Source organism: Macaca thibetana, chromosome 13, assembly GCF_024542745.1.
Source record: "Macaca thibetana thibetana isolate TM-01 chromosome 13, ASM2454274v1, whole genome shotgun sequence".
NCBI classification, from domain to species: Eukaryota; Metazoa; Chordata; class Mammalia; order Primates; family Cercopithecidae; genus Macaca; species Macaca thibetana.
The window spans coordinates 51,617,695-51,630,681 of NC_065590.1; the positions used below are offsets into that span (position 1 = coordinate 51,617,695).

The 12,987-nt window shown below is 35.0% G+C and overlaps 1 protein-coding gene across 10 annotated transcripts in view; it reads left to right on the forward strand.

Annotated features, from left to right (window-relative positions):
- The window catches only part of CCDC88A (coiled-coil domain containing 88A), a 131,246-nt gene extending 118,794 nt beyond the window's left edge, over window positions 1-12,452 (forward strand). For 3 of the 10 annotated variants that reach the window (XM_050754610.1, XM_050754614.1, XM_050754612.1), the window contains 5 exons: window positions 488-568; window positions 4,082-4,347; window positions 4,549-5,008; window positions 8,799-8,898; window positions 9,421-12,452. In XM_050754610.1, the coding sequence (XP_050610567.1) occupies window positions 488-568; window positions 4,082-4,347; window positions 4,549-5,008; window positions 8,799-8,863 (872 nt within the window). In that variant the 3' untranslated portion in view covers window positions 8,864-8,898; window positions 9,421-12,452. Of the gene's footprint in view, window positions 1-487; window positions 569-4,081; window positions 4,348-4,548; window positions 6,429-8,798; window positions 8,899-9,420 lie in introns of those variants that run through there. The other 7 variants (XM_050754618.1, XM_050754619.1, XM_050754611.1 and 4 more) reach the window with 5 other exon arrangements.
- The last annotated feature ends 535 nt before the right edge of the window (window positions 12,453-12,987 follow it).

Below are 12,987 nucleotides of genomic sequence, written 5' to 3' on the forward strand. Positions count from 1 at the left end.
GCAGGGTTTTAAGAGTTAGCATAGGGCAGTGTTAACTATACAGTTGTTTCCCTTGTTACAGATAGGAATACAGGACATTAACTGTATAGATGCTTGTATTCCTCCTCTTCTTGACATCTCTGCAATGTGCAGAGTTCCTTGTCTGATCTTTTGTAAGTGACCCAATCAGTAGCATTTTGGGGGATCTGGGGGGATATGTCATTCTATTCAACTAAAACACTCCTGGCATATCCATTTAGAACTCATTTTCAAATCTAAATATGCACTTTATCCTCCTCTTTGAATCTCAACTATTGTTTCAGAAGTGTCCTGTTCTAACATGTCTCAATGAACTATCTGGAAATTTGCTTTCTAATCTGTGGGCATGCTCATCTTGTGAAAGTATGCATGATTGCTTCCTCAAAGCATTCTGTAATCAGAATGTAAAAGCTCATCAGCATCATCAGCTAGAAGTTTTATCACACCGTCTCCTGGTTTTTTCATTTAGCTTCAAGACCAGCCAGCCTTGATAGTGGCAGAACATCCACTAGCAATAGCAATAATAATGCTTCACTACATGAAGTCAAAGGTATGCTGTAGGTAAATTTATTAATGCACTCCATCCATTTTCAGTATTTAAAGGTGGGAGATGGGATGAAGTTTCTGGGGTAAAGCATGAAATCCAAATCATCTATGTTTGGAACATAGTTGTTTGGAACATTTTATACTTTTCACATTGTAATACAAATGTATTTCAATGTATACAAATGTAAAAACAGGAGCAGTTATTTAGTTTCAGTTTTTCATCGTCACAGATAAAAGTCTTATGGTAATATTTATACTTCAAAATTATCTATAGGTCCTTATTTTACTGACATTTTTTCTTTGATGTGAAAATGATTGTCCTTCATTTTCTTATGATGCATGGACATTGAACTCACATTACTCATATTTTAGAAATATGTTTGACTTAATTTATCCACAAAATAAGGGACGGATTTTGTGTTTAATTTGAGAAACAACTATTTGTGTGTGTGTGTGTGTGTGTGTGTGTGTATAAAACAAGAACTATATGAATGCATTTGGCTCATGTAAGGAATTATTTCAAGATTTGTTTTCTTAATGTTTACATATGCATTCCAAGGTGAGGTATTTAAGTAAATGTCTGGAAACCTTGACTGATAACTTTTTCCTCAAAGATACTCTGTCTACTAAGATTCTGGAAGTTGTTTGTTTGTTTTGAGATGGAGTCTTACTGTGTCGCCTAGGCTGGAGTGCAGTGGTGTGATCTCAGCTCACTGTAACCTCCACCTCCCAGGTTCAAGCCATTCTCCTGTCTCAGCCTCCCAAGTGGCTGGAACTACAGGTGCCAACCACCACCACACCCAGCTAATTTTTTGTATTTTTAGTGGAGACAGGGTTTCACCATGCTGACAAGGCTGGTCTTGAACTCCTGACCTCAGGTGATCCACCTGCCTCGGCCTCCCAAAGCGCTGGGATTACAGGTGTGAGCCACCACGCCTGGCCTGGAAGGTTTTTTTTTTTTTTTTTTTTTTTTTTTTTTTTTTTTTTTTTTTTTTTGAGATGGGTTCTCACCGTGTCACCCAGGCTTAGAGTGCAGTGGTACTATCTCAAATCATTGCAACTTCCACCTCCCAGACTCAAGCAATCCTACCACCTCAGCCTCCCGAGTAACTGGGACTGCAGAGACCCATGCTACCATGCCCAGCTAGTTTTTTTGTATTTTTGTTAGAGACAGGGTTTCTAACATGTTGCCCAGGCTTGTCTCGAACTCCTGAGCTCAAGTGAGTCACCTCATCCAGCCTCTGATTTATTTAACCAACATATCATAGTTATTCTCTGTACTCCAGAATTGTCAGGTTACAAAGAATGCATTTGTTTTGTTCCTTTTTGTATTATAAAATTATTTTGTCTCAGTTGTAATTTTATTTTATCAGTTAATGCTATGACATTAGTACAGTGATCTGAAATACCTAATTTTGAGGTGGGATGTTTAAAAAATTTTTATCATGTTTTTCAGATTTATTTGTTCCTTCCCCACTCCCACTACTTCATTTGACTAGCCTTAAAAGAAATAAATTATTTAATTAAAAATGTTTTTACATCCAGTAGAAAAATGTAGTCTGAAAATATGATTTTTTTTCTGATTTGAAAATTTAAGAAACTCTTACTTTTGTAAAATATTGCATAACTTGAGCCAAATTCTTTCGTGGCCCACTTTACTCTCTGTGACTGGGAAACCATGGAAAGTTGCATTTTCTGTTTTGATGTACAGTTTGTTAGTGATCAAATCAGTACTCTTAAGGAACACCAAGATTTGAGGGAGTTTTATTCTAGAACTAGCTAATTTGCATTTTATATAGTTGCTAATGTCAACTGAGTCTTTTAAGGTTATATAGGTACCATATCAACAGTGGACAGCAAGATGATCAAGACTTTTAAAAAAGAATAAAGCACTACATATTTGATTTTATACTTTTACTGAAATGTTGTAAGTAATTGCTTCATGTCTTTAACTTTTCTTATATGTATGCTATTTAAATTTTTTTAAATGTTTAAAGTTATTCATGTAGGATGAACAGAGAAGCTTTCAAGTAGTAATGAGGACTTCTTAGATAAGCAAAGAATTAAATTAGAATTTTCTGCATTTAGAACAGTTTTTGGTCTTAACATACTGAAATAATATAAAATTCACCTAATGAGCCAGGTATGGTGGCTCATGCCTGTAAGCCCAGCACTTTGGGAGGCCGAGGTGGGCAGATCACTTGAGGTCAGGAGTTAGAGACCAACCTGGCCAACATGGTGAAACCCCGTCTCTACTAAAATACAAAAATTAGCCTGGCATGGTGGCGCATGCCTGTAATCCCAGCCACTTGGGAGGCAGAGGCAAGAAAATCACTTGAACCCAGGAGGCGAAGGTTGTAGTGACCTGTGATCGTGCCACTGCATTCCAGCATGGGCAACAGAGTGAGATCCCATCTCAAAAAAAAAAAAAAAAAGTGTGTGTGTGCGTGTGTGTGTGTATATATATATATATATATATTTCATCTAATCATGTTCTTATCCTAAATTGTGAGGCATTTTATTTTATTTACTTTTATTTATTTCTTTATTTTTGAGACAGTCTCAGGCCAGAGTGCAGTGGTGCGATCTCTGTTCACTGCAACCTCTGCCTTCCAGGATCAAGCGATTCTCCTGCCTCAGCCTCCTGAGTAGCTGGGACTACAGGCGTGTACCACCACACCTGGCTAATTTTTTGTATTTTTAGTAGAGGCGGGGTTTCACCATATTGGCCAGGCTGGTCTCCAACTCCTGACCTCGTGATCCGCCTGCTTCAGCCTCCCAAAGTGCTGGGATTACAGGCATGAGCTACTGCGCCTGGCCTGTGAGGCATTTTATAACTATTTGAACCTAACTTTTAAAAAAAAAATGTAAAAAGGCCGGGCGCGGTGGCTCAAGCCTGTAATCCCAGCACTTTGGGAGGCCGAGACGGGTGGATCACGAGGTCAGGAGATCGAGACCATCCTGGCTAACACGGCGAAACCCCGTCTCTACTAAAAACACAAAAAATTAGCCGGGTGAGGTGGCGGCGCCTGTGGTCCCAGCTACTCGGGAGGCTGAGGCAGGAGAATGGCGGGAACCCGGGAGGCGGAGCTTGCAGTGAGCTGAGATCTGGCCACTGCACTCCAGCCTGGGTGTCAGAGCGAGACTCCGTCTCAAAAAAAAAAAAAAAAAAAAAATGTAATATTCACTTACTTATTTATTCATTCATTTACTCATCAAATGTATTGAATGCTTTGTATGAGGCTCTGTTTAGGCTCTGTGTGTGGTAGTAAAAGCATATCTTTGCCCTTGTGGAGTTTACAATAGTTGTCAGTTTGACAAAATAAGGAAGCAGGCTATGGCAGACAATTGTTACACTGATAAAAGATTGACATTGTTTACTAAGCATTTCTAAATAAAGCTTGAAAGTAAATTTGGCTGTTCATATAATTAGGACATAGTCAACAAATGTTATTACTCATAAAGTATTAATCTCATTTCTATTATTGAAATCTCAACACCCCATTTACTCCAAAAGCAGGTGCAGTTAATAACCAAAGCAGGCCACAAAGCCACAGCAGTGGAGAATTTAGCCTGCTTCATGACCATGAGGCTTGGTCCAGCAGTGGTAGCAGTCCAATCCAGTACTTGAAAAGACAGACCAGATCAAGTCCAGTGCTCCAACACAAAATATCTGAAACACTGGAGAGTCGACATCACAAAATAAAAACTGGTTCCCCTGGAAGTGAAGTTGTTACTCTACAACAGTTTTTGGAAGAAAGCAATAAGCTTACCTCAATACAGGTTAGTTTTATCTATGATGACCTTAATTTAGATGAATACCACAAGTTAAATTTCTATAATTGAACTTCAGAGCCTTTTTTTTTTTTAAGTTAAGGAGTATTAAGAGATACCCACAATTATATATTGTACAGTCTGCTAAATCAGGAAAGTAAAAACATGGTACTATATTCACTAATCTGCTTTGAATTTTTTTTAAAACAGATAAAGTCCTCAAGTCAAGAAAATCTTTTAGATGAAGTAATGAAAAGTCTGTCTGTCTCTTCTGACTTTTTGGGAAAAGACAAACCAGTTAGCTGTGGTCTGGCCAGGTCAGTAAGTGGAAAAACCCCAGGGGACTTCTATGATAGATGGACAACTAAGCCTGAGTTTTTGAGACCTGGTCCTCGAAAAACTGAAGATACCTACTTCATTAGTTCTGCAGGAAAACCTACACCAGGCACTCAAGGAAAGATAAAATTAGTAAAAGAATCTTCTCTGTCACGACAATCAAAAGATAGTAACCCTTATGCCACTTTACCTCGTGCAAGCAGCGTGATCTCAACTGCCGAAGGAACTACACGAAGGACAAGCATCCATGATTTTTTGACCAAGGACAGTAGACTGCCTATATCAGTTGATTCATCACCAGCTGCTGCTGACAGCAACACTACTGCAGCATCTAGTGAGTACCATTTACACCAGTGGTCCTCTGATATACTTGACAGCCCAACACATACTATAGGTTCTTGTGCCCAAAATGATTTAGCTATAGACATGCCTGAGTCTCTATATGTGCAGGCTAGAAATTCAAGAACAGAAAGGTCACATTTTCTAAACCAAACTTTTGCCACTATTAAGATGCCTAGTGATGCATTCGGAATGTTGGCAAAAGATAGCATAGGGCCATTTACTGTGGCCCATTCATCTCAGCCGTTCTTATCCCTCAATACAGAATTAGTTAGTAACATAAGTGGGTTACCTCCTAGGCCAGTCACCAGAATAACTGACCAGGCTTCTGCCTTTTTGGATAAACCTGCACAGAAAGAAAATGAACAGTTTTCTGATCATCAGAACCCTAGTAACAGTAACCTACAGTTTTCTATAAATAGCAACAATCTTGTCACTCCTGCATGCCTCTGTCCTGATGACACAGAAGCTGCATTGTTGGTTTCTGAGGATAATCAAACTGTTTGGTATGAATATGGTTGTATATGATCAAAATTGCACAATATAATATATTGATGTTATTTGATATACACTACTTCTCTAATATTATTTGAAAAGTTGCTGTTAACAAAATATCATTTGGCTAGGTTTATATTTTTTATTTAAAATTGTTGCACAGTGTTCAGCTGTACATGATGGCATGTATATTAATGTGAATGTGTAACTACACCAAAGTCTGCATGAAATATTAATTGCTTTGTCCATTTGCTGCATGCCTTTAAAAACCTTAACCATACATGCTCCTCCTTCACATTTTTTGTTGCCTGATAAGGTTGTTACTTTGATATCCAGAAGCATGTTAAAACAGTTGCATGCTGTCTTACCAAGAAGACATTTTCAAGTCATATTTGCTTTGTTGCTTCTGGAAAAAAAAAGTTCATTTTCTCCCTCCCTTTCTCCTCTTCCCACCCCTCACTTGCTCTTCCTCTCACTCCTTTTTTTCTTCCAGAATGTGTACTTTATATTGTACATGTACAATATCGGGAGGGAAAATGTAAAAAGATGTTTTCTTTTGTCATTTAATTAGGCCATCTGTCCTGTTTTAAAGAAAGAGTTAATAATTCAATACATTATATAACAAATAGTAACTAATACCCATATTTATAAAACACTTTTCAGATTTAAAAGATTGTTAATACTTATAAACTTAGTGTTATTCTTAGAAAACCCCATCAAATTTAAATGTGATTTACACAGTGACTAGGAACATTTGGATTTATTGTTTCTTCTCTGCACTTTTCATCATCTGATAAATACAAGAGCTCAAGTAACTGTCTTTTTTTCAAGATGGCTTCTATACTTGAAATCAGTTAATACAATAGTTTTTCTAGTTCTTTTTTTTTATATAGAGTCAAAGAGAAATAAACCAAATTATACTGATTGTGTTGGAAATCTGTATTTTTACTTCTAATCAAAAAGGGTAGCAAGTTTACAAAGTGGTAAAAATTGTTACTTCTATAATTAATCTATTATTAAATTATACATGTATGTCCTTAAAACAATTTTTAAAAATGAATAATCACACTAAAATGTAAAATTAGAGATCTTGTAACCACTTAAACAAGTATGTTTCTAGTAGAACAAATTTTAGAACTAAGAATGAATACAAACTCTTTAGCTTAAAAAAAAAGAGAGAAAAAATATTTGTTAACTTTGACTCCAGTGCAAAGAAGTTTTATTTTTGTGTTCACAGCACTTTTAAAGCAAATTAGCTACATTTGAATCTCTAACTCCCAAAATGGCTAAAAACAAAAAAACCCATAACCCTGATCCGTTTACTTCCAGAGGAATACATGTTAGCGTTCTCTCTGGAATGTTTTTTGCCATTTGGATTTAGCCTATATATTACTGATAATGACTCAGCCTGGCACCTGGAAGGAACGCCTTGAAATGTGACCATGTGGGGATGAAATTATATTATACTTGTTGTTATTGTATTAAGTTGTTATTAACTGGACCAAAGAAAAAATATGTAGAGAATATTTGCCTAATGAAATTTGTCTCCTTTATAATCATACTTTTTTTCTGATAGCTATTACAGAAAAAAGAAAAAAATGGTTCTGGTGCAGGTAATCAAATGAACACAATCAAAGGATTGTCATATTTTAGTACCACCTAATATACTTTTTGCATCCTTCTATTTTATTGTCAGTTACCTCCCAGTCAGTCTAACATTTCAAATGTATTTGGCGCTAATATTTTCCCTTTTGCTTTTTCATAAGCCAGTAATAAAACTTAATGGTAAATATAGCTGAAATTAAATGGGGGCAATATATGACACAAATGTTATAATTAGTGTTATTTCTTTTCCACACTGAGTCAGATTATTTCACAGCTTTTTCAACTGTTTAGATATCATAATTCTGACCATAACACTTTAAAATATATTTATTAATTCAAAATTCATTGAAAAATCACATGCTATGATATTAAAATTATGTGATTATTTTACAAAATTAGACCTATAGGAAAGAACTGTTTACTACCCAAATAGCTATATGTATATATGCAGCATGTTTTCAAAAAAAAAAAAAAATACACTGTGCATGTAAGAGAAATATGTATCATGTCCATGTGTCCTGAGGACTGTTGGAAAATACAGTCTAGACTTCAGAAATCATCACCTGCTGTGGCGTCATAAAATTTCCCCAAAACAACACTAGTTCTTTTTTTTTTTTTTTTAAGATGGAATCTCACTCTGTTGCCTAGGCTGGAGTACAGTGGCATGATATCAGCTCACTGAAACCTCTGCCTCCTGGGTTCAGGCGATTCTTCTGCCTCAGCCTCCCGAGCAACTGGGATTACAGGAGCATGCCACGACGCCCAGCAAATTTTTGTATTTTTAGCAGAGATGGAGTTTCACCATGTTGGCCAGGCTAATCTCCAATTCCTGACCAGCTTCCCAAAGTCCTGGGATTACAGGCGTGAGCCACCACGACTGCACAATGTTTTATCATAACATTTGGAATCAAATTTTTAGTGGTGGAAATACCTTAGAAATCATATGGAACCAATGTGTCCCAAACATTTAAGAAAAACAATACTTTCTGTAAGTGAAATCTTACATGGATGCCCCAAATTTTAAAAAACTAATTTCATTTAAAGTGAAAGTGAAGCAACTCTGACTCAATTGAGCAGTTGCACTTATTTTCTCTAAGACACCTCCAGTTTTCCAAAGGATTATTTGTAAAACTATTCGAAGATTCAGTATCCTAATTTTATTAATGATGAAACTGGATAGCTTTCAGTATTCCTGGCCTACCTTTCTAGAAATTTTAAACATATTCTTATGCACTGCATCCCGTTTGACCAAAGCAATTTTAGCTATAACCATTGTAAGGAGGAACATTATTTGCCTATAAAATATGCATCAAGCCCTGGTTTTCTTAGTAAATAATACAAATATTTCATTCCAGATGGTTTTGCTACTACATGCAAGATTATGTTTAAAACTATAGGTGACCATTTAGTAAATAAACATAGTAAGGCTATCTGGCACTAAGAGGGGGGAAAATGTAATTGTTATAGTTTTTTAAAAAAGTATAGCTTTCCTAGGAATATTACTTACAGCTTTAAAATATAAAAATCAATCTTTAAGTATTGAGATGCCTATGCGATTAATAATTTTCCCAGACAGTTATAGATTCCTTCTCCTTGCCCTACTCAGTGAAAGTGCATTTCTTATCTTCTGAATTGTATTTTGTTTCATCTTTGACTGAATAATATGAAATGCTTTTCTCCTGCAGATGTGGACAAAGTACAAGAAAGCAGAAATTCAAAAAGCAGGTCTAGGGAGCAACAAAGCTCCTAATTCTATTACCCACTACATGACATGTGGGCCAAGTGGTGAGTTTCCTGCTTAACATGTAAATGAGATTAGTCTCATTTATACAAACTAACCAAATTAAGTGTGAAACGAGCACATTGCATTAACAGATGTAAATATTGCTTGCTTAATTCATTGACTTTCTGTTCTACTTACTAGTGAAGCAAGATTAGTTGGCTGCCATAGGTTTTTACTTGTCAGCGCAAGGAACAAGTTTTTTGTTTTTTTTTTTTTTTAAGACTTTTTCTCACTTTAAATTTAATTTTACTAGTGAATTGTGTTCTAGGAATTACTTTTTTAGTTTGAAGCCTTTTGTGGTAGGAATACAACTTCCCCACAGTTTTCTTGAAAATTAATGAGAATAAACTAAATGCCTATTCTATGATGAGCCACTCAAAAATTATCTCTGATTTTCTGTCATTCTCATTCTTATAGAAATATCTGGTGCATGCTGTTCTTATAGTGGCTGCTCTGTATTTTGTATCTCTCTTCAAGCTTTTCTTATATTTTCTTTCTTCTTTCTACCTTCCAACTAAATACAGAGAGAAAAGTGTCCTTCAGTTTCTCAGTATGAAGCCTTTATTTCTGAAGTAACAAGACACCTAGCAACTATAGGAATCATTTTTTAAAATCTTTAAGGAGACTTTTAACAGTCCTTCGTGAATAGAGCAGGCAAGAAATACAAACCTTCATTCCTTGAATCAAGGAGCACTACTGGATTCAACTGCCAAATTTTTTTAAAGGTTTTAGGACTTACTATACCTTGTACTGTTAAGATCTACTGAATAAAGGACGTTCTCTCGCTAAGGACCAAGTGTTTTAAGGTTAAGTGTTTAAAGAAGTACTCCAAGAACAATCTGCTTTTTTCATCATTTGTTTTATGAATTTATCCATGTTTGCTTAATGCTTCTGCTAAGTGTTAGCCAAAATCTAGCCATTTATATTTAGTTGTGTAAACCTAAATTAAATGCTGTAGTATTTTGTGGAATGTACTATATAGCAAGATACAGAGAAAGTTGTTTTGGCATGTCAGAGCCTTATTTGGTTAGCAGACTGCATGTGTTGGTACTTTTTTTTCTTAAAGCCAATTATTTTGATGCAAAAGAAATTCAGTTTATAAGATAAATCTGAAAAATCCATAACGAAATAGGAGTTATAAAAAATTTATAGTGATATTAATCTTTACATATTTCCCATTAAGCAACACTAAGCATACATGCGTTAATCCACGGTAAAGAGTGTTTTTCTGAAACTTTTTTTAGTAAGATGGTTTTCCAGCAAATGGCATTCCCAAGATAAAGCTGTTGTGCTTTAACTCATTTCTTTTCTTTGGTATTGGGTTATGTATGTGTGTGCATTTTTTTAACTTGAGAGCTGACTGTTGCTTAAGAAGTTTTCTTACGGCAAAAAGAATGTAAATAACTTACTATGATCTGCGTTTTGCCAGAAACTCATTTATAATTAAGGCTATCATTTATTAATGACTTTTTTTCTCCTTTATAATATTACATTAAAGTTGATAATTGTTATTGGTACTTTTGAAATATTTGTATGCATTTGTTACCTTTAAACATTTGGAAGAAGCACAAAAAAATAGATTTAGTTAACCCAGGAAACATCAATTTTTTTAGTAGTTCCAATTTTATATCACAGTTTTATTTTCTTATGAAATCAAAAAATGCATTGATATTAATGCAAATTCATTATTTAACATCAATATCAGAGTAATCTTCAAGGTCTGAAATGAGAAAGATACTGACTTTTTAAAATTTTAACAGTGTACTTCTTAGGCTTTCATTACCAGCTCTAAAGAACTTTTTGGAATAATTCCATATTCCGTAGTGTGTGGTTTATGAGTTGTGGGTTTCATCACTAACACAGTAACCATGAGAAAAGTCTCTCTCCCTCTGTCTCTCTTTCTCTCTCTCTCTTTCTTTCATAGGCCAGTAGCAATGTTGTGTTCACAGTCTACTTTCCAAAAGACCATCAATAAAAAAGAGAGCATGTTTCAATTGAAATGGAACTTAAGAGAACTTGAACTTACATACTTCAGTGCCACCGATAACTTAAGGTTTTACCACCAAATGCTGTTAACATTAAATCATTTTGAAACTCTTGGATGAAAGGTGCTATGTAAATGTAAATACAAAGGATTCTTACTAACATACAAATAATGCACAACAGAAATATTTAAAACCTATTCTGTAGACTTTGACACATCTCTCTCTGTCATAACTCCCTGGATTCAAGTAGCACATTGGTAATAGGTGTCAGAGCAGTCTAGAGACACTTGCATGTCAAAAAATGTACATTCATTTTTAGGTGGATAAAAGTAAACATAGAAATTATGTTATGGCTAAATACAGTAAGTGGGTAACTTAGATTTATATTAGCTAGCATCTAATTTGCACAACTAGAACACATCCCAGAACAATTACTGAAAAGCTGAAATTTAATGAGTGGTGAGGTAGCCCAATGAGGGCGAATGACATCACAGCTTGACCTCTCCAGAACACTAATATCTTAAAATAGAGAACATGCTACGTTAAGTGCATTAGTGCTTCAAGCAGAAAATGCTGAAAAACAGCCTGTAAAGTACTGAATCTGAGTAGGCTGACCCTGAGAAGGGACAATTAAAGAGACAACCAAGGGAACACATTGAGACTACAAAAATATGAATAATCTCAATTATATTCATCACACTTTTTTCATACCAAGAAAAGACTAGATAAGAGTAACCACATGAATATTTTACTTTCTTCAGTATACCTTGAGAAGCAAACTTTGTAGGAAGCCACTCTTCTCCCTTAAACTTCTGCCAAACAATAATAAAGTCAACTGGAAACTAATTGGAGCCGTTTTAACTGGGGCCTGACATGCTTTAAATTATCTGGCTCTATTCTAAATCAACACGTAAACCCCCAAGGAAACTGCAGAATCAATATACAGGGTAATAGCTTTGGTTCTGAGCTCCAATAATGTGCTTCAGATCTATCCATGTGGAAATGCTTTCATCCAAATTTTTAAATTGGTGGTTACCAAAGAGTTCACAAAACAGGTTTGTATGTAGCACCTTTCATGCAAGGCATGCTAAAAGCCTATTTTAAAATCACTGCATATTATAGAATTGTAGCCACCTCCCAATGAAGTACTACAGCCTGTGCTGTCTTAATGGTTTATGTCAGGAAATGAAAAAGATACTGTACCAAATCTGGAATTACAATGGGGAGTAATAATGTATGCTAAATGACTTTTGTATTTTAAGTTACTTTTTGTGAGTGGTGAATTTTTGTGTTTTTCTTTTCAGCTACACTTAGTCCTGAGATGTATTTTCTCTTTAAGTCTTGAATGAATACAAAAGGAGCCCATTTTATAATATAAACCTTGATGTACATGTTGAGATATTTGGACAATGAAAATGCCTTAAAAGGAATGCATATGGATAAAGTTGCACTTATAACACCCTTCAACAAAATCTGATTTTAAATTGTCTTTTTCTTTTCTATTAAGGGTTTTCTTTTTCAGTGTCTACCATTGTACTTATAACTGTTATTAAATACCAAATCAAATAATATAAAAGCTGTAACATTTCCTTTAAAACTAATGCTAATAAGGGATTTAGAATTGAATGGCAAAATGTTTATTACTTGGCAATACCTGATGTCAGTCACAGGCATCCAACTCATGACAAGAGATACCACTGTTTGTTTTTTAAAAAACATTTTTCATTTTGGTACTCCTTCAAAAATTAAGTTGGACTAACATTCACGTATCAAACTAATATAAAAAGAAATAAAACCAAGAGGTGATTTTTATAACAACGGGTTAGTAATCATTTAAAAATGGTATCATTTCACCAAGTGTTATTTTATTTCTTTCCGTTTTCCCTAGAGAACTATTGTCAGACATAACTGATGACCTTGTTTAATTGATTCTGTCATAACATTTTGTGATAAGTATTAGGGGTTTGGAGAGAAAGAGCGTCTGTCAGTTTTATCAGTCCCAAAATAGGTTTAAGTGTGATCTAATAGATTGCACAAATAAATCTCTCATTTTCACTTAGACTTTAGGAGACGAAGCAACTGGCCTCATCCTTGGGCAAGTCAGTT